Raw genomic sequence first — 27,754 nt, 5'->3', positions numbered from 1 at the left:
AAGAAAACATTGGAAATACCGATACTGAAAAAGTCGTTTGAGTCCAAGAAAATGTGTCGTCCGGTAATCTGCAGCAGCAGCTCAGAGTAAGACAAGAGGACACATCGGAGTTCTACATTCGACGAGATTCGGTGGGAATTTTGGAAAGTCCTTCTGCCCTTAATTGTCGGAACGACAATTCATTATAGAGGGGGCAAGTATTACGTCCCTGATGTCCGTGATCATCGGGTCGGCTCCGATTAACAAGAACATCTGGTTGTCAAGAGTTGTTTACAAGGAAGAATGACAGTCGAGTCGTAATCCAGCTGGCTAGCTGCGCGGACGCGTCTTGATTTCCCGTGTGATAATTATTGTTATATCTTGTTACATTCTGTATTCCCTTGTGTTCATTAAAGTTCTTGTGTTCTTATTTAAACACGAGTGTTTATTTCCGTGTGCGCGAGCGTGGGCGCAAGTGCCTTTAGCTGCGACGCGCGCGTTCGATATAAATCGTTCCGCGGACGTAACAATATATATATATTTTTTTTAATGTTTCTGATTACAATGAAAATTAAAATAATATATACAAACAATTAATCTAAAAAAAGTTTAATCCCAGATCAAAAAACTATTGGTTACTATTTGCACTTTGTATATAGCCATTTATTATCATTAAGTATATATCTATTAAGTCACATTAGAAATGATTAATTTTTATGTTAAATAAATCATAAAATCCTAACCATTCGATGTGTAATAATGTAATATTGTAAAAGATAATAAAAAGAAATCGTATCATATGCCAGTTGGGAAAAATTGTATATGTTATTATAAAAAACTCTTTTACAAAATAGTATTACTTTTATTTAACAAAAAACTTAGTTTAGCTCAAAAAATTGTTATATTAAAAAAATTTGTGCAAAATGGTTGTTTCTCTTTTAAGAAACAAAAATTAGTGAATATATTATAAAAAATTGTGTCGAGTAAACAGATGCAATTTTAATTTACATTTATCAATGTTATCGGATATGGTAATTGCCAACAAATAGTCAAGTAGGGGTCTACTATTGAAAATTTTTAGATTTTCGTCATGAAGAAGTCAGAATTACTTCTTACAGCACTCGTAAATAGTTCATTCATGTTAATAATTTAAAAAAATCTTAATTAGTACAAAAACACGACGCTGCCAAGTTTATTAGCATAATGTTCATTATTCGCGCGTAAAGATACGATGCGTCAAGCTATGACTATGACTCGACTAATTGATTACAATATTAGATATTAACAACATGTTAATATCATATTTTGTTTTTACCTTCAAATGAATATTATTGAATAAATATGAATTTCTCTAAAAATAAATGAAAAAAGACAATTACACACAACAATAAACCTAGCAACGCATCAGTCACACAAAATGGTTATAACCTCAATTTACTGCGAATTATATCGCTATGATAGTGCTCCTAGCGCTCTGCACTGTAATTTTTGGTTAAAATTACCATCTAGTGGTCAGTGTTACATACTTGCAATATTCACTTTTCTTCTTCGTATTATTTATTATAATTTTGATTACCAGTTACCGAGAAAGGACTACTAAACGTCTTTAAACGACTATCAAACGAATGCTTACAGTTATTATTACTTATGCAGTTTGAAAAGCCAAATGTTATGAAAGGAGGGGCTAACTTCACGCCGGTATATCTTTTTTCGTATTACTAACTATAATTTTGGCTACCAATCATCGGGAATGGACTACCAAATACCACCAAATGACCAAATGACACCAATCAAATGATAATGGTCATTATTGAATTTTAAGTAGTGGGGGGGGGGGTTAACTTCACACAGCCCTCTCCTTGTCACACAAACCGATTGTAGCATCGTCTGTCGCGATATCGAGCAATTAATCTACAGATCTGTTTTATTTTCGTGCCTGGATCTCGCACACGCACATATGAATGAAAATTTTGCATACCGAAATCATTTTTACTACGATTCTAAACTCATTTCTAAAAGTTCACTGATACTCCTTCATGCAATTCCCACTGCAGAGTGATCTTTTTTTTTTTGGTAACTCAGGGGAAATCCTTTATGGATATCTTTGCTCTCGGGATAGAGGCAAGGGTTATGTGGAAGTCCCGACCTAACCATTAGCGGTCGGTCGGTATACCCGGGAGCGTCCCATTTGACCACGTTAATATTGACCACGATGATATTGACCACGTTGCGATTGACCACGGTTGATATTGACCACGGTCCCGATTGACCACAGTTGATATTGACTATGGTCCCGATTGACCACAGTTGATATTGACCACGGTCCTGATTGACCACGATGATATTGGCCACGTTAATATTGACCACGTTGATATTGACCACGTTGCGATTGACCACAGTCCCGATTGACCACGATTGATATTGACCACGTTGATATTGATCACGGTGATATTGACCACATATGTACACACACGCGCGCGCGCGGGGATTGCAAGGGGGGCCTTCGGCCCCCCTGCCGCAACCACCTTGCCGGTAAGCAAGATGGACAATCGCAACGTGGTCAATATCAACGTGGTCAATATCAACGTGGCCAATATCATCGTGGTCAATCGGGACCGTGGTCAATATCAACTATGGTCAATCGGGACCGTGGTCAATATCAACTGTGGTCAATCGCAACGTGATCAATATCAACGTGGTAAATATCAACGTGGTCAATATCATCGTGGTCAATATTAGCGTGATCAAACGGGCGCCACTCAGTATATCCACTAAAACCTCTGAGTCAGGATCGGCCTAACGCGGCTGATACACGCTCCACCCTGGGAGCTAGGGCGTTAAAGTGATGCCCAAAGCTCCACTTGCCATCCAGCAGGAGACCGAGGTACTTGAGACGGTCTCCTACCAGGATGGAGGTCCCTTCGACTCATATGTGGGTCTCTGGCGGTACTCCGGAGGCTCGGCTATAGAGAAACATAACCTTCGTTTTCTATACCGCTACTTTGAGACCCATACTCTTGATACCACGCACCACGCATGCCACCGCTGTCTCGGCCTTGGCCGCTACATCCCCCCAGCTTTCCCCGGTAGCCACCACGAGTGTGTCATCTGCGTAGCAGATTGCGTGGCAGCCCCGGGGAAGAGGAAGGCAGAGAATACGGTTATACGCGAGGTCCCATAGCAGAGGTCCTAACACCGACCACTGCGGAACCCCGCACCGGATGGCCCATCGGCACTGGAGTCCATCCTGTCTAATGAACTCCAGTTCCCTGTCCCGAAAGTACTCGCAGATGATCCCCACGAGGTAGCGGGGATCCCATGATGGTGGAGGGCGTCCCCCACTCTATCCCAGGGGAGGATGTTAAAAGCGGTGGCTATATCTAACGATATAGCCATTGCCACCCCCCCTCCGCCCGGCGGACTCCGTGAGGGCTCTGACGCGCTTGCCCGCGTCGATCGTTGATCGCCCCTCACGGAAGCCGTATTGCTCCTCGTGGAGATCGTGTTCACCTCGGGACAGGTGCTGGATGAGCCGGCTAGCGAGAATTCTCTCGATGATTTTGCCGACTTCATCCAGCAGGCATATTGGCCTATACGCTGACGGAGTCTCTGGCTCCCTGCCCTCCTTGGGAAGTAGGACCAGCTTGGCCCTCTTCCACAGCGAGGGGAATTGCCCCTGCCTGAGGCACTCGTTGAAGATGTGCCTCAGGCGCTCGCCTACGAAACCCAGGGCCCGGACCCAGAGTATGCCGTCCGGCCTGGAGGCCTTTCTAGATCCGATTCGCCGGACGGCCCGGATAATTTCCTTCCTAGATACCTCGACATCCTCGATGATATCGTGGGGTCCGTCCAAGTCTGAACCCCACTCTAACGTAGACCCCTCCATCTCACAGGGGAAAAGGGTATCCACGACCGCACGGAGGATATGAGGGTCCAGGGATTCCGTCACGGGGGCGCCCAGGTCCTATGTTTGTTAGTACTATTTTGTATGGACGCCCCCATGGGTCCGTGTTGAGGGACGCAAGCATCTCGTCCCAACACTTGGCCCTGGATTTCCTTATCGCGAGGCTAAGGGCGCATCTAGCAGCCCTGTAGCTGATCAAGGCCTCCTTCTCTTCCGGGTCCCCATCTCTCGGGAACCTCGAGAGGGCTCGCCGGGCCTGGACGGACGAGCGCCTTAATTCGGCTATCTCGTCCGTCCACCAGTAGGCGGTCCGGCGGGGGCGGGACGTAGTCCGGGGCATAGCGTCATCGCAGACTTGTTGCATGACGCACCGGAGCCACTCCACTTCCGCGTCGACTGCGGAGTGATCTTATTTCGTACGTACAAATTGCAAAACTTTTACATTAAGCAAATATTGTTGCGACCTGACGCCAGAATCCGATAAAAAGACTTGAATTTAAAAAATTTTGTTTTAACAAATATTTTTTTAAACTCGGAGACATCGCGGTTAATTGCTACGTGCACTTTAATCATGGAAAAGGATTTATTATTCTATTAAACCAATAAAAAAATTTCGGTCTGCAAAAATATAATCGGTCAGTAAAACAATCAGTCTAGCATTCTCTTAAAAACAAAAGCTTGCAGAACAGTGACTTTACCCAGATAGACTTTCATGATTATCACGACGTGAGACAATCGATAATGAAACTTTACAATTTTTTCCATTATATTTATGAAATAAATAAATATAATGTACAAAATTAATTATAAAATTTGTGTTATATAATAATGAAAATTATTTTTGTATTGATATGCAACAAATTTACTAAAAGTTACACTCAGATTTTCATATTATACTTGTCACGGGCGAATTCCGCGTGCAATTCGGATAGTCGCAGTCGGAGGCAGGATTCGGTTTCGTGTAGGCAAGCTAGTAATTACAGCGGCAGTTTCGTTTTGAAAGTAATGAAGAAAAATGTTTATTCAAAAAAAAGAAAAGTACAGAATGATGATAACAGTGTGAGCCTGTGTGTGTGTGTGTGTGTGTGTGTGTGTGTGTTTAACGCTAGTTTTCGTGTGCGGGTGCGAGTCTGACAGCGTGAGTGTGCGGTGAGTGTATAGCAATAAGCGGAGTGCAGTATAATTGCGGTGTAAGTCTGACAAGCGCGAGTGCTAGAGTACAATAAGACGAATGCAGTGTAACACCGTGATCGGTGCGGTAGGTCAATTTCGACTCGGTCGCGATATAAGGTTTCGGCGATCGGAATGCGTTTAAAACCCGACGTGTATGCAAAAGAAAACGGTAAACGCGCCGTTCATGTTGATGTTCCGTTCGGGGCAATGCCCTCGAGATGCGCGGGACGTATGTCGGAATTAAATGCCCGCTTCGACGGTGACTTAATGAATTCGTATTTCGCAAAGGATGGACGTCGCGGGATTCTACCGTGCGGACGAGAACACTCGTCGGAGGCGGCTCTGCTCTCCACCTCCCGATATCGCTGCAACGGTAGTACGGTGGCGGGATGCCCCGCCTGGGTCGAGATCGCTCAACGGTGCAGGAGCACTCTCCGGCACGTTTTCTCAGGCAGAGTAGGCTTTTTTAGGAAAAACGTGGCCTCCCAAAGCTCGAAACTGAGAAAGCTCAGCTGAGGCAGAGTACGCTCTACCTTCTGTTAGAGGCTTTTTGCGGAGGCTTTTGCTTGTAGGATTGGATTCGTGATCTGGATTGCTTGCTTAGTCGCAAGCGGAGACGGATCTGCCCTCGGGATGATTTTCGGGCCCTTCTTATACCCCGGCTAATTAGACCCGCGCCGACGTACAAACGGGTGCCCCCACCGAGCGGTAAGGAAACGGGAGCGTGTGGTGGGAGCGCGGCGAATTTCGGCGCGGCTTTTCCGATCGGGGTAGCTCGGGTGCCCTCGGTTTTCTTCGGTTCGCCTCGATTTTGTTTAACAGTCTCTTAATTTTACCGGAGATTTGGCGCGGCGCGTCCCTGCCCCTTTTTCCGGCGGATGGTTTTTCGGGCGGCAGCTTCCGGCTGTTGTTCGTTCCGGGATTTTGTGACGTGCACTGGGGTGCATCGTTACATCACCCCCCTTATTACACTGTGCCTGTCTCTAGGCACAGTACGCGATGGTCGGCGTGTGTTTTTTTTTCTCTTCACCGTCTGACGGATGGACGGCCGGACGGTATTACAATATTCGTGCAAAAAAAACTAATCGCGCTACATAAAAAAAACATAGGCTCGCTCGCTCACTCGATCTTGCGGCGGTAGCGGAGTTTGCCATCCCTGCTGAACCGGAGGATCCAGCGCCCTTGTGGTGTCCTTGTCTTATAGCGTCGGCTGACGTGGATGGCAAAGTGTGGTACTTCCACGACGAGGCCCGGTTCTATCTCGACGGGAATCGGCGGGGCGGTCGTCGGCCCCATCAATTTCAAAATCTCGGGCCGTGGTTCTGGTCGTGCCCCTGCTGGTGGTGGCGGCGGTCTTTCATATGGCCTGAGTGCTCTCCTTGCTGGTGGTGGTGGTGGTTCGGCCAGGAGGAACTCCCGTTTCCTGGCGTTTTCCCGGTCGGATCGTTGCACCACCGTTCCGACGCGGGGTGGCCGCGGCTGCGGCGGCTTCGTTGGCTCGGACGACGGAGCTGGAGGCGTCGGTTGTGTCTCGAAGTCGGCGTCCTCGCCGAGGTATTCCTCGATCGCCTTGAGTATGTCTGAACCCATCGACATTTCGAACTGTTCTGATCTCTTGCTCTGGTTTATTCGTTGTCGTCTCCTTCGTTGTCTGTGTTATTGTTTATCGTCTCGTCCTCTTCCTCGTTATCTCTTTGTTCGGCTGCCGACTTTAGGTCTTGTATGTGGATATGTCGTAGCCATTTCCCTTGTTTGTTTCGGAGGTCCACGATTACTGGCGATATTACCCGACGAACTTCGTATGGCCCGCTGTACTTGGGCGCCAATTTTGCGTTAAAACTGTCTGCTTTTTTTGAGAGAAGATGGGTTTTCCTCCATACCCAGTCGCCCATTTTCGGCTTCCATGCTCTCCTTCTTAGATCGTAATGTTTCCTTTGCTTTTCGAATGCCCTGGCGAGATGGACGCGGACCAGTTCGTAGGCTTCTTCTAGCTGTTTTTTAATTATTTCTGGTGCGGGTGCTAGTCGGTCCGGTTGGTTTTCGGCTATCGGTGCTTCGAGTTCGCGGCCGAGATTTAGGTAGGCTGGCGTATATCCGGTGGCCTCGTGGTATGCCGTGTTATACGCGAATTGTAAGGCTTGTAGTCTCTCGTCCCATGTTTTTTGATCTGTTCCGGCGAATTGTGCCACCATTGTCTTGATCGTTCTGTTCGTTCTTTCCATCGGATTACAGTGCGGAGCGTATGCAGGTGTAGTGACGTGGCGGATGTTACATTCCCTGAGCCGGTTCTCTACTTGTTTCGATCGTAACTGAGTTCCGTTGTCGGATAGTATACTCTCTGGTCTGCCGTGTCTTAAGATGATGTTATTCGTTACTGCCTGAGTTACCGCGTCGGCGGTCGCTTTTCGTAGCGGTGTGAGTTCCACCCATTTTGAAAACCGGTCTTGCATAACGAGTAGCCACGTGTGCCCTTTTTTTGATCGTAGTAACGGTCCAATGAGGTCGATGCTGACCTGCTCCCAAGGTTTCCTTACCTCCGTGGCGTGTAGTTTCCCTGCTGGTCTTTGTTGCGCCGCCTTGAAACTTTGGCATGTTTCGCAACGCCGGACATGTTTGGCGATATCTCTAAACATGCCTGGCCAATAGTGCTCCTCGGCGATTCGGGCGATGGTCTTTGCTATCCCGAGGTGTCCGGCCGTAGGCTCGTCGTGATATCGGCGTATCACTGTCTCACGTACTGGTGTTGGGATGCAGAGTTTCCACTGCTCGTTGTTATTCCTTTCTTTAAAATCTAGTGAGTGCAAAATGTGTCGGTACAATTTTCCTCCTCTGACCTGGTACTCTGGCTTTTTCCCCGGCTCCCGTAAAGTCTCTTCTCGGATGCGATCGTACCATTGGCAGCGGTTTGATTTCCTTGTGGCACTGACGGTTGGGTAGCGTGATAGCGCGTCCGCTACTTTGTTGAGAACGCCCTTCCGATATTTGACATCGAAGTCATACTGCTGGAGCTCGAATACCCAACGTCCTAGTCGCCCGGTCGGGGATTCTAGCCTCTGCAGCCATTTTAAGGCTTGGTGATCCGTGATTACGGTGAAAGCATATCCTTCCAGGTAATTCTTCATTCGACGAATCCCCCATACGACGGCCAGGCATTCGAGCTCCGTGGCGCTATAATTCTTTTCTGCGGTGTTTAAAGTGCGACTCGCGTACGCCACGACTCGTTCGCCTTCCTTATATTGTTGCGTCAGTACCGCGCCTAACCCTGATGTACTTGCGTCGGTTTGCAGGTAAAAACGCCGCGTGAAATCCGGACAGGTTAATACTGGCGCGGAGGTTAATTTAACTTTTATCGTACTGAACGCTTCGCTTTGTTCCGGGCCCCAGCCCCATCGCACATTTTTCCTCGTGAGTGCAGTGAGTGGGGCGGTGATCGTGGAGAAGTTCGCGATGAAACGCCGATACCAGGAAGCCATCCCGATGAATTGGCGGATTTGTTTAACATTTCGTGGTTCCGGCCAATTCGCCACCGCGCTAACTTTTTCCGGGTCGGTTCTTATTCCCTCGCGGTCAACGATGTGCCCTAAGTAACGTAATTGATCGACACAAAATTTGCATTTGTCCGGGTTCAGTCTGAGTCGCGCTTCTCGAAGGCGGCGGAACGTCTCGGTGAGCAACTCGAGGTGTTTGTTAAACGTTTCGCTGATGACGATAATGTCATCGAGATATACGAAAACATGCGGTTCCAAATCTGGCCCGAGCACTTCGTCTAATAACCGCTGGAACGTGGCGGGTGCCGAATGTAATCCGAACGGCATCACTTTGAATTGAAACAGTCCCATTCCGGGGACTGTAAACGCTGTGATCGGTCTGCTGTCAGGTGTGAGGGGGACTTGCCAATAGCCATTTTTCAAGTCAAGCGTGGATAAATATCTGGCTCCTCTTAATTTATCTAATGTTGCGGGAATCTGTGGCAGCGGATATGCATCTTTATGGGTGATGTCATTGATTTTCCGAAAGTCGATGCAGAATCGATGCTTTCCATCTTTCTTCCTCACGAGAACTATGGGTGAACTCCACGGGCTGTGCGATGGTTCGATAATGTCATCTGCCAGCATCTTTTCTACTTCTTCGTTAATAATGGCCTGCATGACCGGATTGCGGGGCCGGTATCTTTGTTTTATCGGCCTTGCCACTCGGAGCCATATTTCATGCTCCACTTTGTCTGTTGCCCCGTGTACTTCCTTGAATTGTTGTAGCTCCTTCTCCAGAAATCGCTGTAGTTCTTCTTTCTCTCTGGCTGTCTGTACTGCCAGCCCCCTGGCTGCGCTGCATCTCGAAATTTCCCGTATTAAATTCTTTGATGTTGGCGGGATTCCTATCTGTAGTTTTACTTGAAGGTCTATCCCTATTAATATCTCGTCTTCCATTTTTGGGAGGATGAAAAACTCGTGTCTTGTGGTCCTGTTCCGCAGGCGTATCGGCAAGTTTATACTCCCGCTGGTTTCTCCTTCTGACCCGTCGGCCAGCTGTATTAGTCCCCCTCCTTCCTGGATTTCAAATCCTATTTTGGCTAATTCCCATGCCGTGTCTTGGTTAATTATCGATATCTCCGAGCCGCCATCTATTAAAGCATCATATTCTTTGTTCCGGATTTTAATTTTTGTGTGTGGTCGCGGTACGAATCTTATGAGGGGGTCGAGATTTCTTCCGCGGCCGTAGCTGCCTCGGCCCCATTGGCGTTTCCCTGTCGCGGATGACATTCCTTGGTTAGGACTCCGTCGCGGCTACATTGTGAACAGAACTTTTTTGCTAGTCTTTGGCATTGTGCTCTCGTGTGTCCCCTCTGTTTGCACCGCCAGCAACATTCCTTCATGTTATAAGCGGTTATTACGGCGGAGGCTGCTGGTTTTTCCCGTTTCAGCGCCTCTTTCTGTTCCTGTATTATGTCCTCATACTCTGTTGCCCTCGCCTGTAATTCGGCCATGTTCCTTACGTCGTCTATTCTTATATAATGTTTGTACGCCGGGTGCATGTTTTCATATACGAGGTCGAGTTGCTCTTCCCGCGAGTATCCTCCGGCCCGGCGCATCAGCGTCATCATTACCGTGACGTACGGTGCAAATTTCTCGGTTGCTTTTTGATGTCGCCCCATGATTTCGCGACGTAGGGCGGCTGCATAACGACGCGGTAGATATTGTTGCCGGAAATCGCGCTCGAAGTCTTCCCAGCGTCCCCACGTCTCTCGGTAATTGCGAAACCATAGTAACGTGTCCCCCCTTAGCAGTTCCGGTAGGCCCTGTAATAACTGGGCTCGCGTGAAGCCATATGCCTCCCTCAGTTCCTCCACTCGTTCTAAGAATGCGGCGGGGTCTCTCCCGTCGAAATGACATCCCCACTTCCGGATTTGATTAATCGCCTTCCCCTCGAAAAGCTCCGGTTCGACCGCCGTAGGGGTGCGAAAACCCGCGTTTCCTGGTGATGTCACCGTGAGCCGAGGAAATGCACTTGTTTCCTCCCCCATTCCCTCGAGTTTTCCAGGGTGATCTTCCGCGAATTGGTGTAGACGTTTACGCAACTCCTCCAGTGATCCTGTATCGTCTAGATCGCACGAGTTTGCTAATGCGGCTAACTGTTCTTTATTAAGTCTATACACCCACGCTTTCATACTTCTTATCGTGTCTTGCCTCTATCGAAATTTTTGTTCGGGCGCCAATGTCACGGGCGAATTCCGCGTGCAATTCGGATAGTCGCAGTCGGAGGCAGGATTCGGTTTCGTGTAGACAAGCTAGTAATTACAGCGGCAGTTTCGTTTTGAAAGTAATGAAGAAAAATGTTTATTCAAAAAAAAGAAAAGTACAGAATGATGATAACAGTGTGAGCCTGTGTGTGTGTGTGTGTGTGTGTTTAACGCTAGTTTTCGTGTGCGGGTGCGAGTCTGACAGCGTGAGTGTGCGGTGAGTGTATAGCAATAAGCGGAGTGCAGTATAATTGCGGTGCAAGTCTGACAAGCGCGAGTGCTAGAGTACAATAAGACGAATGCAGTGTAACACCGTGATCGGTGCGGTAGGTCAATTTCGACTCGGTCGCGATATAAGGTTTCGGCGATCGGAATGCGTTTAAAACCCGACGTGTATGCAAAAGAAAACGGTAAACGCGCCGTTCGTGTTGATGTTCCGTTCGGGGCAATGCCCTCGAGATGCGCGGGACGTATGTCGGAATTAAATGCCCGCTTCGACGGTGACTTAATGAATTCGTATTTCGCGAAGGATGGACGTCGCGGGATTCTACCGTGCGGACGAGAACACTCGTCGGAGGCGGCTCTGCTCTCCACCTCCCGATATCGCTGCAACGGTAGTACGGTGGCGGGATGCCCCGCCTGGGTCGAGATCGCTCAACGGTGCAGGAGCACTCTCCGGCACGTTTTCTCAGGCAGAGTAGGCTTTTTTAGGACAAACGTGGCCTCCCAAAGCTCGAAACTGAGAAAGCTCAGCTGAGGCAGAGTACGCTCTACCTTCTGTTCGAGGCTTTTTGCGGAGGCTTTCGCTTGTAGGATTGGATTCGTGATCTGGATTGCTTGCTTAGTCGCAAGCGGAGACGGATCTGCCCTCGGGATGATTTTCGGGCCCTTCTTATACCCCGGCTAATTAGACCCGCGCCGACGTACAAACGGGTGCCCCCACCGAGCGGTAAGGAAACGGGAGCGTGTGGTGGGAGCGCGGCGAATTTCGGCGCGGCTTTTCCGATCGGGGTAGCTCGGGTGCCCTCGGTTTTCTTCGGTTCGCCTCGATTTTGTTTAACAGTCTCTTAATTTTACCGGAGATTTGGCGCGGCGCGTCCCTGCCCCTTTTTCCGGCGGATGGTTTTTCGGGCGGCAGCTTCCGGCTGTTGTTCGTTCCGGGATTTTGTGACGTGCACTGGGGTGCATCGTTACATCACCCCCCTTATTACACTGTGCCTGTCTCTAGGCACAGTACGCGATGGTCGGCGTGTGTTTTTTTTTCTCTTCACCGTCTGACGGATGGACGGCCGGACGGTATTACAATATTCGTGCAAAAAAAACTAATCGCGCTACATAAAAAAAACATAGGCTCGCTCGCTCACTCGATCTTGCGGCGGTAGCGGAGTTTGCCATCCCTGCTGAACCGGAGGATCCAGCGCCCTTGTGGTGTCCTTGTCTTATAGCGTCGGCTGACGTGGATGGCAAAGTGTGGTACTTCCACGACGAGGCCCGGTTCTATCTCGACGGGAATCGGCGGGGCGGTCGTCGGCCCCATCAATTTCAAAATCTCGGGCCGTGGTTCTGGTCGTGCCCCTGCTGGTGGTGGCGGCGGTCTTTCATATGGCCTGAGTGCTCTCCTTGCTGGTGGTGGTGGTGGTTCGGCCAGGAGGAACTCCCGTTTCCTGGCGTTTTCCCGGTCGGATCGTTGCACCACCGTTCCGACGCGGGGTGGCCGCGGCTGCGGCGGCTTCGTTGGCTCGGACGACGGAGCTGGAGGCGTCGGTTGTGTCTCGAAGTCGGCGTCCTCGCCGAGGTATTCCTCGATCGCCTTGAGTATGTCTGAACCCATCGACATTTCGAACTGTTCTGATCTCTTGCTCTGGTTTATTCGTTGTCGTCTCCTTCGTTGTCTGTGTTATTGTTTATCGTCTCGTCCTCTTCCTCGTTATCTCTTTGTTCGGCTGCCGACTTTAGGTCTTGTATGTGGATATGTCGTAGCCATTTCCCTTGTTTGTTTCGGAGGTCCACGATTACTGGCGATATTACCCGACGAACTTCGTATGGCCCGCTGTACTTGGGCGCCAATTTTGCGTTAAAACTGTCTGCTTTTTTTGAGAGAAGATGGGTTTTCCTCCATACCCAGTCGCCCATTTTCGGCTTCCATGCTCTCCTTCTTAGATCGTAATGTTTCCTTTGCTTTTCGAATGCCCTGGCGAGATGGACGCGGACCAGTTCGTAGGCTTCTTCTAGCTGTTTTTTAATTATTTCTGGTGCGGGTGCTAGTCGGTCCGGTTGGTTTTCGGCTATCGGTGCTTCGAGTTCGCGGCCGAGATTTAGGTAGGCTGGCGTATATCCGGTGGCCTCGTGGTATGCCGTGTTATACGCGAATTGTAAGGCTTGTAGTCTCTCGTCCCATGTTTTTTGATCTGTTCCGGCGAATTGTGCCACCATTGTCTTGATCGTTCTGTTCGTTCTTTCCATCGGATTACAGTGCGGAGCGTATGCAGGTGTAGTGACGTGGCGGATGTTACATTCCCTGAGCCGGTTCTCTACTTGTTTCGATCGTAACTGAGTTCCGTTGTCGGATAGTATACTCTCTGGTCTGCCGTGTCTTAAGATGATGTTATTCGTTACTGCCTGAGTTACCGCGTCGGCGGTCGCTTTTCGTAGCGGTGTGAGTTCCACCCATTTTGAAAACCGGTCTTGCATAACGAGTAGCCACGTGTGCCCTTTTTTTGATCGTAGTAACGGTCCAATGAGGTCGATGCTGACCTGCTCCCAAGGTTTCCTTACCTCCGTGGCGTGTAGTTTCCCTGCTGGTCTTTGTTGCGCCGCCTTGAAACTTTGGCATGTTTCGCAACGCCGGACATGTTTGGCGATATCTCTAAACATGCCTGGCCAATAGTGCTCCTCGGCGATTCGGGCGATGGTCTTTGCTATCCCGAGGTGTCCGGCCGTAGGCTCGTCGTGATATCGGCGTATCACTGTCTCACGTACTGGTGTTGGGATGCAGAGTTTCCACTGCTCGTTGTTATTCCTTTCTTTAAAATCTAGTGAGTGCAAAATGTGTCGGTACAATTTTCCTCCTCTGACCTGGTACTCTGGCTTTTTCCCCGGCTCCCGTAAAGTCTCTTCTCGGATGCGATCGTACCATTGGCAGCGGTTTGATTTCCTTGTGGCACTGACGGTTGGGTAGCGTGATAGCGCGTCCGCTACTTTGTTGAGAACGCCCTTCCGATATTTGACATCGAAGTCATACTGCTGGAGCTCGAATACCCAACGTCCTAGTCGCCCGGTCGGGGATTCTAGCCTCTGCAGCCATTTTAAGGCTTGGTGATCCGTGATTACGGTGAAAGCATATCCTTCCAGGTAATTCTTCATTCGACGAATCCCCCATACGACGGCCAGGCATTCGAGCTCCGTGGCGCTATAATTCTTTTCTGCGGTGTTTAAAGTGCGACTCGCGTACGCCACGACTCGTTCGCCTTCCTTATATTGTTGCGTCAGTACCGCGCCTAACCCTGATGTACTTGCGTCGGTTTGCAGGTAAAAACGCCGCGTGAAATCCGGACAGGTTAATACTGGCGCGGAGGTTAATTTAACTTTTATCGTACTGAACGCTTCGCTTTGTTCCGGGCCCCAGCCCCATCGCACATTTTTCCTCGTGAGTGCAGTGAGTGGGGCGGTGATCGTGGAGAAGTTCGCGATGAAACGCCGATACCAGGAAGCCATCCCGATGAATTGGCGGATTTGTTTAACATTTCGTGGTTCCGGCCAATTCGCCACCGCGCTAACTTTTTCCGGGTCGGTTCTTATTCCCTCGCGGTCAACGATGTGCCCTAAGTAACGTAATTGATCGACACAAAATTTGCATTTGTCCGGGTTCAGTCTGAGTCGCGCTTCTCGAAGGCGGCGGAACGTCTCGGTGAGCAACTCGAGGTGTTTGTTAAACGTTTCGCTGATGACGATAATGTCATCGAGATATACGAAAACATGCGGTTCCAAATCTGGCCCGAGCACTTCGTCTAATAACCGCTGGAACGTGGCGGGTGCCGAATGTAATCCGAACGGCATCACTTTGAATTGAAACAGTCCCATTCCGGGGACTGTAAACGCTGTGATCGGTCTGCTGTCAGGTGTGAGGGGGACTTGCCAATAGCCATTTTTCAAGTCAAGCGTGGATAAATATCTGGCTCCTCTTAATTTATCTAATGTTGCGGGAATCTGTGGCAGCGGATATGCATCTTTATGGGTGATGTCATTGATTTTCCGAAAGTCGATGCAGAATCGATGCTTTCCATCTTTCTTCCTCACGAGAACTATGGGTGAACTCCACGGGCTGTGCGATGGTTCGATAATGTCATCTGCCAGCATCTTTTCTACTTCTTCGTTAATAATGGCCTGCATGACCGGATTGCGGGGCCGGTATCTTTGTTTTATCGGCCTTGCCACTCGGAGCCATATTTCATGCTCCACTTTGTCTGTTGCCCCGTGTACTTCCTTGAATTGTTGTAGCTCCTTCTCCAGAAATCGCTGTAGTTCTTCTTTCTCTCTGGCTGTCTGTACTGCCAGCCCCCTGGCTGCGCTGCATCTCGAAATTTCCCGTATTAAATTCTTTGATGTTGGCGGGATTCCTATCTGTAGTTTTACTTGAAGGTCTATCCCTATTAATATCTCGTCTTCCATTTTTGGGAGGATGAAAAACTCGTGTCTTGTGGTCCTGTTCCGCAGGCGTATCGGCAAGTTTATACTCCCGCTGGTTTCTCCTTCTGACCCGTCGGCCAGCTGTATTAGTCCCCCTCCTTCCTGGATTTCAAATCCTATTTTGGCTAATTCCCATGCCGTGTCTTGGTTAATTATCGATATCTCCGAGCCGCCATCTATTAAAGCATCATATTCTTTGTTCCGGATTTTAATTTTTGTGTGTGGTCGCGGTACGAATCTTATGAGGGGGTCGAGATTTCTTCCGCGGCCGTAGCTGCCTCGGCCCCATTGGCGTTTCCCTGTCGCGGATGACATTCCTTGGTTAGGACTCCGTCGCGGCTACATTGTGAACAGAACTTTTTTGCTAGTCTTTGGCATTGTGCTCTCGTGTGTCCCCTCTGTTTGCACCGCCAGCAACATTCCTTCATGTTATAAGCGGTTATTACGGCGGAGGCTGCTGGTTTTTCCCGTTTCAGCGCCTCTTTCTGTTCCTGTATTATGTCCTCATACTCTGTTGCCCTCGCCTGTAATTCGGCCATGTTCCTTACGTCGTCTATTCTTATATAATGTTTGTACGCCGGGTGCATGTTTTCATATACGAGGTCGAGTTGCTCTTCCCGCGAGTATCCTCCGGCCCGGCGCATCAGCGTCATCATTACCGTGACGTACGGTGCAAATTTCTCGGTTGCTTTTTGATGTCGCCCCATGATTTCGCGACGTAGGGCGGCTGCATAACGACGCGGTAGATATTGTTGCCGGAAATCGCGCTCGAAGTCTTCCCAGCGTCCCCACGTCTCTCGGTAATTGCGAAACCATAGTAACGTGTCCCCCCTTAGCAGTTCCGGTAGGCCCTGTAATAACTGGGCTCGCGTGAAGCCATATGCCTCCCTCAGTTCCTCCACTCGTTCTAAGAATGCGGCGGGGTCTCTCCCGTCGAAATGACATCCCCACTTCCGGATTTGATTAATCGCCTTCCCCTCGAAAAGCTCCGGTTCGACCGCCGTAGGGGTGCGAAAACCCGCGTTTCCTGGTGATGTCACCGTGAGCCGAGGAAATGCACTTGTTTCCTCCCCCATTCCCTCGAGTTTTCCAGGGTGATCTTCCGCGAATTGGTGTAGACGTTTACGCAACTCCTCCAGTGATCCTGTATCGTCTAGATCGCACGAGTTTGCTAATGCGGCTAACTGTTCTTTATTAAGTCTATACACCCACGCTTTCATACTTCTTATCGTGTCTTGCCTCTATCGAAATTTTTGTTCGGGCGCCAATGTCACGGGCGAATTCCGCGTGCAATTCGGATAGTCGCAGTCGGAGGCAGGATTCGGTTTCGTGTAGACAAGCTAGTAATTACAGCGGCAGTTTCGTTTTGAAAGTAATGAAGAAAAATGTTTATTCAAAAAAAAGAAAAGTACAGAATGATGATAACAGTGTGAGCCTGTGTGTGTGTGTGTGTGTGTGTTTAACGCTAGTTTTCGTGTGCGGGTGCGAGTCTGACAGCGTGAGTGTGCGGTGAGTGTATAGCAATAAGCGGAGTGCAGTATAATTGCGGTGCAAGTCTGACAAGCGCGAGTGCTAGAGTACAATAAGACGAATGCAGTGTAACACCGTGATCGGTGCGGTAGGTCAATTTCGACTCGGTCGCGATATAAGGTTTCGGCGATCGGAATGCGTTTAAAACCCGACGTGTATGCAAAAGAAAACGGTAAACGCGCCGTTCGTGTTGATGTTCCGTTCGGGGCAATGCCCTCGAGATGCGCGGGACGTATGTCGGAATTAAATGCCCGCTTCGACGGTGACTTAATGAATTCGTATTTCGCGAAGGATGGACGTCGCGGGATTCTACCGTGCGGACGAGAACACTCGTCGGAGGCGGCTCTGCTCTCCACCTCCCGATATCGCTGCAACGGTAGTACGGTGGCGGGATGCCCCGCCTGGGTCGAGATCGCTCAACGGTGCAGGAGCACTCTCCGGCACGTTTTCTCAGGCAGAGTAGGCTTTTTTAGGACAAACGTGGCCTCCCAAAGCTCGAAACTGAGAAAGCTCAGCTGAGGCAGAGTACGCTCTACCTTCTGTTCGAGGCTTTTTGCGGAGGCTTTCGCTTGTAGGATTGGATTCGTGATCTGGATTGCTTGCTTAGTCGCAAGCGGAGACGGATCTGCCCTCGGGATGATTTTCGGGCCCTTCTTATACCCCGGCTAATTAGACCCGCGCCGACGTACAAACGGGTGCCCCCACCGAGCGGTAAGGAAACGGGAGCGTGTGGTGGGAGCGCGGCGAATTTCGGCGCGGCTTTTCCGATCGGGGTAGCTCGGGTGCCCTCGGTTTTCTTCGGTTCGCCTCGATTTTGTTTAACAGTCTCTTAATTTTACCGGAGATTTGGCGCGGCGCGTCCCTGCCCCTTTTTCCGGCGGATGGTTTTTCGGGCGGCAGCTTCCGGCTGTTGTTCGTTCCGGGATTTTGTGACGTGCACTGGGGGCATCGTTACATACTTAACATGACATATTGTATTGTTTGGAATAAATTTTCTTTTCTGTCATTTTCTTTTTCATATTTTTTCGTATTTCATCATTTTATGTTGAATATTGATTCTATAAATATGAATGCAATTTGATCAATCATAAGGAACTTAATATTTTGATGAATTTTGTGATTTAATGTAGTTAAAGTTGCTGTAAAATTTACATATATCAGTTATACAGGGTGATTCAAAATAACCCCCTTGTCCCTGAAATGACACATTCTTGAATCAATTCTAAGACGATTTTTCCTTTGGCAAAATTTCGTCCGAAGCTTAGTTTTTGAATTATTAAAGGAAGTAGTTAACGTATGACGGGTCGAATACAAGAGGCAGGCAAGGGTGACGCGATTCACCGTCAGACGCGGGTGCTTACGCGGGGCGCCTGCTGCGATCAGCTGGTCGCTATACACATACAGACACACATGCGAACACATACATACTCTCTCTGTCTGTCTGTCTGTTTGTCTGTCTGTCTGTCTGTCTGTCTGTCTGTCTGTCTGTCTGTCTCTCTCTCTCTCTCTCTCTCTCTCTCTCTCTCTCTTTCTCTCTCATTCGCTCACTCACCTGTATTTTTTTTTTTTACGAGAGAGGGGAAAATGCATTTTATGCATACCCACCGGTCGATCCAGTGAGTTATGTGGGACTCGAGTACCAAGTCGAATTACCAACTCGGTACTCCCTACCCACTAAAAACCCCTCTCTTTTCACGAATTTCCTTTGACACACTGTCCCTCTGACTTCCCGAGATCTGTTCACATAACGTCAAAAAATAGTTATTATTACCTTGTTCGATGACTTTTGATGTATTGCTGTAATTGCTTGAAGGAGAAATGAATTTTCCGATAGATCGTACGTTCTCAAATTTAACGTAGATATCACGTTGCAACAGACAAGAAATCCACACTAAATTATTAACCGAAAGTTTTTCTTCTTTCATGAACTGTATTCTTTTATAAACTTTAACGTAATCACATTTATTTACTCACTCGATGAGACGAGAAATTTTCTAATGACTCTGTCACTAATCACTATTAATCACTGTCGAATAATAACTGTTGGCGATTAAAAATCACTCGATGAAAGAAACACGCGCGGACACATTACTACACGACGCGACGACGCGACAATGCGACGATAATTATTCGGCGGCTGCAAGCAGTTTTTTGTCATGGTAGGTTGCGGTAGGTTAAGGTACTACTGGCGCTATCGAACGCGATCATGTGTTCGATTGAAGAATGCGGTAAACATAATAAACATTTAACATATTAATATTATTATTATCATGAATGTGTGTGATATCCATACATCGTATGATATCTATTTAAAAATTAATTAGATTAAAAATAAGTGTTTTTAAAATATTTATCACTTTTACTATTATCATATAAAATATTAATATTAAATATTTGTTTAAGATAGTAAAAGTAATAAATATTTTAAAAACACTTAATTAATCTAATTAATTTTTAAATAGATATACGATGTATGAATATCACACACATTCATGATAATAATAATATTAATATGTTAAATGTTTATTATGTTTACCGCATTCTTCAATCGAACACATGATCGCGTTTGATAGCGCCAGTAGTACCTTAACCTACCGCAACCTACCATGACAAAGAACTGCTTGCAGTCGCCGAGTAATTATCGTCGCATTGTCGTGTCGTCGCGTCGTGTAGTAATGTGTCCGCGCGTGTTTCTTTCATCGAGTGATTTTTAATCGCCAACAGTTATTATTCGACAGTGATTAATAGTGATTAGTGATAGAGTCATTAGTAAATTTCTCGTCTCATCGAGTGAGTAAATAAATGTGATTACGTTAAAGTTTATAAAAGAATACAGTTCATGAAAGAAGAAAAACTTTCAGTTAATAATTTAGTGTGGATTTCTTGTCTTTTGCAACGTGATATCTACGTTAAATTTGAGAACGTACGATCTATCGAAAAATTCATTTCTCCTTCAAGCAATTACAGCAATACATCAAAAGTCATCGAACAAGGTAATAATAACTATTTTTTGACGTTATGTGAAAACAGATCTCGGGAAGTCGGAGGGACAGTGTGTCAAAGGAAATTCGTGAAAAGAGAGGGGTTTTTAGTGGGTAGGGAGTACCGAGTTGGTAATTCGACTTGGTACTCGAGTCCCACATAACTCACTGGATCGACCGGTGGGTATGCATAAAATGCATTTTCCCCTCTCTCGTAAAAAAAAAAAAAATACAGGTGAGTGAGCGAATGAGAGAGAGAGAGAGAGTGAGAGAGACAGACAGACAGACAGCCAGACAGACAGACAGAGAGAATGTATGTGTTCGCATGTGTGTCTGTATGTGTATAGCGACCAGCTGATCGCAGCAGGCGCCCCGCGTAAACACCCGCGTCTGACGGTGAATCGCGCCACCCTTGCCTGCCTCTTGTATTCGACCCGTCATACGTTAACTACTTCCTTTAATAATTCAAAAACTAAGCTTCGGACGAAATTTTGCCAAAGAAAAAATCGTCTTAGAATTGATTCAAGAATGTGTCATTTCAGGGACAAGGGGGTTATTTTGAATCACCCTGTATATCAGTTTATTGCGGTATTTAAAATATAAGTATTTTATAAATGTGAGTAATGTTTTACAAGTAACAACTTATTAATTTTTTATTTTTACGGGATATTTTTAATTATGAAAGTAATATTAAATTATGATATTATGATGAATAAATTTAATAATAATATTTTTACTTGAACAGTCCATTCTGAAAATATCAATGGCTTGTTGGCACGGATTAACAATAACCAAAAAAAATCGAAAAAATTTAGAGCTTATTTTTATCAATATTGGAAACTTTTTAAAGGGTAAGAACAGAAACATTTCGAGGTCGATAAATAAGGGACACTCTAATGTATATTTATTACTTTTGACATCTCCAATGATGAGTCGATCCTTGATTGAACTGATTGGTCTGATTTTCCAACATATATTACAACTCCCATACATCCTACACACATACAAGTTTAGGAGCTAAAATGTTTGTTTTCTTAATATTTTCGATACACACGAATTTTCGCCCTACACACTGATATATAAATCATCAATATTCGCCACATAGCCCAATTCGGAACACAGTTCTTTCTTATGAATACTTAAATATTGCATCGTGCCACATGTTCATGAAGTAATGGGGAGTTAGTTCTAAAATATATTTAAAGTTCGGCAAAATCGGTGATCTCACTACTTGATACTCCTCTTGTTAGCAGAAACAGAAAACGCTGAGGTATTTTTGGAGGCTTGCCACGGCCCTATTTAGGGTCCATCCGCCACTGTTATTAGCACAGTGGGGATATTAGTATTTACTAGAGGGATCTTGGGGGATGTGGTCACTCTACGGCGTTGTGCTCGTCGGTGCCGTTTCTTACGGAAGACCAGTCGGAAGCCAGCATGCAGTGCACGCAAATACCTCCACCGGCACTTATTTGATCAGCGAGCAACCTTTTCAAGGTTCCTCCATCAATCGGCATTGCATCCATCGAGCAAGATACCAACATCGCTCTGGAGTCGCATATCATTGTGTTAAAACGCAGCATTAGGTGTGAGGTCTGGATAGCTCAGTGGTCTAGGGCAGTTGCCCAGAAAGCGAAAGACTCGGGTTCGATTCCCGATCCAGCCACTTGCACCTCACATATTTTTCTAGTCCACGAATGTTGTTTTCTAACAATTATTCATTGGGCTAAAAGGTGTGTGAATGCTTTTTCCACAGGATATGCGTCGATGCCGTTGCCACGGATGGATTCTGTCGCTCGTTGACCGAATGGGCGTATAGACACGTCTGACGGGCGTATAGTCTCCTCCTCCCACATACATCCCTACATCTTTTCTACCCTCTGTCTTGAATATGCGGAAGGATCGGATTCATATTCTGGTTTCCCCCACTATACTAGTGGGAGTCGGAATTTTTTGATCTTCTCAGGATTGAAGATCGACAGAATGTCTTTAGTCTGCCAAGTCCTTATACGTGGGTTAATTACTCGGGCCGGCACAAATAGTATTACTCCTTTCGAGCGACGATTACGATACAATACAGGATGCTTGAAGGGGGCGTCGAATGTGGATTGTCCGACGTATACTCAACTGCTCGGGACCTTTTGGCGGTCTGCGGTCTTCGGTTTTCGGTATTTTGCCGAAGGATTACGGTCATAAGGCGCGGATTTTTGGATAATTAAAAATGTGGATGCACCGCATCGCTGCCTCTATCCGATAAATGTTCGTCAGGCGGCAGCTTCCGACAGATAAACGGCCAGAAATTTCGATACAATATGTCTTTTAGGGCGCATTGTTACAACTCATTTCCTAGGATGAATACATATATTTTGATCCTTAGGGAATCAAAAAATTATTTTAACGATTGCGATTATCACCAATGGATAGTACATCAAATACTAAGATAGTATACATGATATATCTCTCTTTTACTGCCTCATTTGCGTGCATTTAATCGATCATCGTATATCCTATATATAAATTTACATATGTTTATATAAATATATAAATAATTTCTCTTACCTTTTCCAATTCATTAGAAAAAAATAATTAAAGGAATAATTGATATAATTGAAATAATTGAAAAATAACACAGGCCTGTGAGGTTCAGTTACAAAAAGCAGAGTAGGTGAATTTGATAGATATAGTGACGCTGAAAACGAACCTGGCCGCAGAATTTCCTCAGCACGTCAGGTTTTTGAGTAATTTGTAGTTGAATGGTCCAAAAATCGCTATTTTGGCCAATTTCATGAATTTATTGTGGGGAAACCAAATTTTTTGAAATATTTCTATCAATGGCATTGTATAGTACTCACTTTCATCTTTCAAATCCACTTTCGATTATATCGCCGCACGATTTTTTTTCGCTGAGATATATAAGTATGAAGTTATAGAAAATTTACGTTAAAGAAAATTTACATAGACATCAATATGGTAGATCCATCATCTTGAAATTTGAAAAGACTGATATATGTCAGATTTGGTTTCCCAAAAAAGTATTGTAAAGAAATATCTAATACAGTTGTTACACATTTTGATAAATTTTTCTAAATTTTATGCCTTCTTATTGTGATCCACCATATTGGATGTGCCATTTTTAATTTCAAAAGGTGACAGAAGGTATTTAAAAATGTATGTTTTTACTCTAATTTTGATTCGTAGTGAGATGGAGAGGTGGCACGGTTTGATTTAGAATGGTTTATTGGACCCCTGTGCATGACCGGTCTTATAACTTGTATCTGAGCGAAAAAAAATTGTGCGGCGGTAATCAAAAGTGGATTTGAAAGATGAAAGTGAGTACGATGTCATTGATAGAAATATTTCAAGAAATTTGGTTTTCCCACAATAAGTTCATGAAATTGGCCAAAATAGCGATTTTTGGGCCATTCAACTATAAATTACTCAAAAACTTGACGTGCTGGGGAAATTCTGCGGCCAGATTCGTTTTCAGCGTCACAAAAAAATCTATCAGATTCACCTACTCTGCTTTTTGTTTTGTTACGATTATTACCGGACATCTTGTATTTTTAAAAGTAAATATTTTTTTAACATATGTAGCTTTGAATATTTTTTATGGATTTAGCATATGTTATTTATTTATTTCAAAAAGGATTAGATTATTTTAAAGTTCTTATTCTAGATATTTTATTTATCTTCTCTATAACGTAACATACATTATAATAGATTATCATTTTCAGTTAAAATACTGTGGTCGAAAATCCATGGCGGCACCAGCTGTAGGAGATGGACAACTACATCAACAAGAAGCAAATGAAGTTATTGTTAAACCATTTACAATGAAATAATGACAAAATATATATAATTTAAAAATTAATTAAAAATTGCCAAATAAGAGCCAAAGCGCGGTAATTAGAGCGCAAGGAAGAAGAGAAAACTCATTTTTCTATTAATTATTAGTATATTTCAAAATATTTGTTAAATATATGCATTAAACACGAACGTTTTGAATCATTTTTTAATTCATCTTGCGTAATATTAATATTATGTGTTAAAGAATATCAAATAATAAATTAATATGAATATGAAATATGAAATTATATTAATCGTTTCGCAATCGACATGCAGATACTACAATGCTGCATTTCGCAGTAATCTGGCGAATACATTCTCCCGAACAATTCTGGTCATTATACTACAGTATATTAATATGATAAATCCCGATAAATTTACAAGTAAAAAATAAGGATGGAGAGTTATTGAAATCAAATTTTAATAATAGGCAAAAGAACAGCTCCAAATACTATGCTTTTTCTGCACAAATTGATGACAGTATAGAATGCTGTTGTACAATTCTAGCTTTAATTTTGTCGAAAATAGAAAGATCTGGAAACTGCCATTCCGCTGTTTTATATAGACCTTATAGAGTTCGTGCGGTGGTAGTCGCTCTATCACCGCCCGTGTGTTCGTAAATTCGCCACTAAGGGAAGATAGTGATTCCCTAGTGCTGTGTATGTTCGCACGCTCGCCGGGTGGAGGATCCGCTGAATTGAAGAGAGAGAGAGTGTGGAGCTATATACAGTTTATTCAGGTCTATTTACAATGGTCCTGATAAGGACCGTTTATATACGAGCGTTCTCGGTAGGAGATTCGTGGGGCCGTCTTGGTAAATTTTATTGGCCCCCAGGATTAGTTGTTATTTTCGTCCACGAGGTTTCCGGTCAGCTCGGTCTGCGTGGCTGTCGTAGTGGTGCTCGCTTCCCAGTCGGAATCCGATTGGGTGTCTTGCTCTGCGGTTAAACTGCCTGCCTGCGTTCCCCTGTGGATGCGGCTTAAGGGATTGGTTTGCGTCTCTTGCGTCGTCCTTGTCCGTGGTGAAGGAGGCAGTGGTGATAGCGGCTTGGGGACCGTCCAAGGTCCAGTTGGCGAGGTATATCGCCGGATATGTATGTCCCAGGTTTCCAGGAGTTGACGGGGAGGCCTGGTGAAGCGTGGAGGCTCCAACGTAATTGGCCGCAAGACCCACGGCAGAAGCTCGAAGGAGACTCGTCTCTCCGGTTCTGCGCCTCTTCTCCACGGCTGCTGCATCGGTCCGGGTGATCGGGGCGTAGACACTGGCCGTGGTAGTCGACTCCGCCGGTGACGAATGTCGTCGAGGCGTAAGCCTGATTGCCGAAAGGTTACACGTAGTCGAACACTCCGATTTCAAAAGAGTTTCTGCAGCTACTGGTCTTTTACTGAGCGATCACACTCTGAGACTTAGTAAGCTGAGACTCGATGTTCCGTTGCTGCGTTCGGCCTTATATACAGAGGCTGCCGGGCTTCACTTATGCGAAACGGTTAGAGTTCCTCAAGTAAGAGTTAGGACAACGTCCGCCATTAATAGGGAACTGTAGCGCGCGCAATTTGAAAGACATATCATTCTATTCTATCATGTACATTCTATTAAATAGAGATTTATATTTCATTCATGTATTTAATAAATAATAAAAAATTATTCTGTAATATATTCTAAGTAGCAAATTTTAACGTTAATGTAATATAAATATTTATTTAACGTTTATTAAATATTTCATTAATAAAATATTAAATTAATATTTTACTATTGAAATATTAAATATTTCATTAATAAAATATTAATTAAATATTAATAAAATAAATATTGAATAAGCATTAAATAAATATTTATATTACATTAAAATAAACGTTCTTTTAATGCATAAAAAGGGATATTATCCAATTATTGTACCATTTTAAAAATATCTTTGAAAATAAGTTTGAAACATTTGTTTGCTACTTGGAATTATTTATATTATGTTTTTAATTTATATTATTGTAATTTATTTGTATCTATTTGTAATTTATGTTATATTTATTATTTGTAATTATTTAGCTTTATTTACAAAAATTATAAACTTTTTAACACAAGTAAACATTTATATGTTAATGTTATGTTAAATATTTAATGAAAATAAACACATAACATTATGTAAAAACATATCATGCATGTAACAAATAAATTAAAAAAAAAATAAACTAGTTAAACATTTTAAAAATAAGCACATCATATAATGTATATAACACCATGCATGTAACATAAATGAGCAATGGGCTGCTTTCACGATAAAATCAAATTGAGCCAAATAAAAATAAATGATTCATGCGTATGATTAATCAAATCTGAAATCAAATCTGATTTCATTATTTACCGTGACATGTCTCGAATAGCTTTGTCTTCTTCTTTTTTGTCTCTTTTGTCTCTTTCTCACTCACTGCTTCCCTATAAATGGCGCGACCAATCAGAAATCATCACGCGGTGTCCTAACTCTTACTTGAGGAACTCTAGAAACGGTTTGCCCTCATTGCCATCTGTAGGCCGGCCTGCGATTTAGCTCGGGGGAATCCCCTAGATGTTCGCGCTACCGTGCGCGTATCGTACGCGCGGGCTGCCGTGTGGCCCAGCGTAGTATGCCGGTACGCTATTGTGGCGTATGGCAAGACGCCACAGACTTGAAAACTGCCTCAGGATATAATTTAATTTATGTTTAATGGTAGATTTCAGAACCTGAATTTTTACACAAAATTGTGCTCTTCTTCTACTCAATATTGCGTTTTAGTAATTTATTACACTTACTGTTGATATAATATTTCATGTATATTAAAGAAAAGCTTAACCACTTCACTGGTAATGGCCCATATATGTCCACTATGAATAACTTTGCCAATTTTCAACGGATTTGTATGAAACTTGATACATCCACATTTTTCGGGTCGCTGATGACAAATTGGGGATCGAAATTTTAAAATTCAAAATGGCGGATTTAATATGGTGAATTAATTTTGTTATTCTATTATTATATTTCTTATTCCATTAGAGAAGATTCAAATTCGATATGTTCAAGTTGGAATGTCTTGAACTAATTCATTATCTGCGACCAAAAAACGTACCGAGTGTGATATATTTCCATAATTGAATATCAAAGTTAATCATTAGAAACCGGATCTGCCAATTTAAATTTTGCAATTATGTCTATAGATTCATCATAAGAGACTCGAAAAACGCGAACATATCGAATTTGATCTTCTCCATAATGAAATAAAATTAGTTCGCCATATTGGATTCGCCATTTTGAATTTTGAAATTTCGACCTTGATTTTTTTTTTCACCAGCGACGCAAAAAACACCATATAGATAAACTTTCATGTAAAATACGAATATATTTGCTCTCACCAGTTTTGGCACAAAACGTTGATTTCGGGTGTACCGGTGAACTGGTTAATAAAATAAATTATTTGCTTGTTTTATTAAAATATATAATGGATCTGAAAACTGCCTTTTGTCTAAAAATTAATTTGGTTTTATGGCAGAATTGAGGACTTGCGAAAAAGTTGTATGTAATTAAATCGGTTTTCTCTTCTAACAACACATAATTGATAAAAAAATGTTAGTAAGTATCAAATATATAGAAAGCAATCATTAAATAAAGAAATACTTGTCGTTTTTATTGAAAATAAAATTGTCCTGATAACTGCCAATCCATACATATTTTAATATATTCGCAAAAGTATCGATTTCTGTTGACGGAAAAATATTCTAAACAATATTTGGTACAATATTAGCCACAAAAATAATGTATTTAGAATGCGACCCGAAAACTGACCTTTGATATATACAGGGTAGGCCATTTTAATGTACGCACTGAAATATCTCAAAATCCTCTCAAAGTAAGTTTAAGACAAAAATTGTTTCAGACAAAAGTTGTATGGTTTCGA

The 27,754-nt window shown here is 44.5% G+C and overlaps 1 protein-coding gene across 2 annotated transcripts in view; it reads left to right on the top strand.

Annotated features, from left to right (window-relative positions):
• Positions 1-23,983, top strand: part of LOC145975617 (2-oxoadipate dehydrogenase complex component E1) — a 330,754-nt gene extending 306,771 nt beyond the window's left edge. For both annotated transcript variants that reach the window (XM_083106211.1, XM_083106214.1), the window contains exon 13: positions 23,722-23,983. In XM_083106211.1, the coding sequence (XP_082962337.1) occupies positions 23,722-23,829 (108 nt within the window). In that variant the 3' untranslated portion in view covers positions 23,830-23,983. The remainder of the gene's footprint in view (positions 1-23,721) is intronic.
• The last annotated feature ends 3,771 nt before the right edge of the window (positions 23,984-27,754 follow it).

This window comes from Camponotus vicinus, unplaced genomic scaffold (assembly GCF_025532165.1).
Source record: "Camponotus vicinus isolate PSW18456_S1 unplaced genomic scaffold, iyCamVici1.0 SCAF_8, whole genome shotgun sequence".
Classification (NCBI taxonomy): domain Eukaryota; kingdom Metazoa; phylum Arthropoda; class Insecta; order Hymenoptera; family Formicidae; genus Camponotus; species Camponotus vicinus.
Note: the sequence above shows the minus strand (reverse complement) of the source record. Positions and strands in the feature narration are given on the sequence as shown.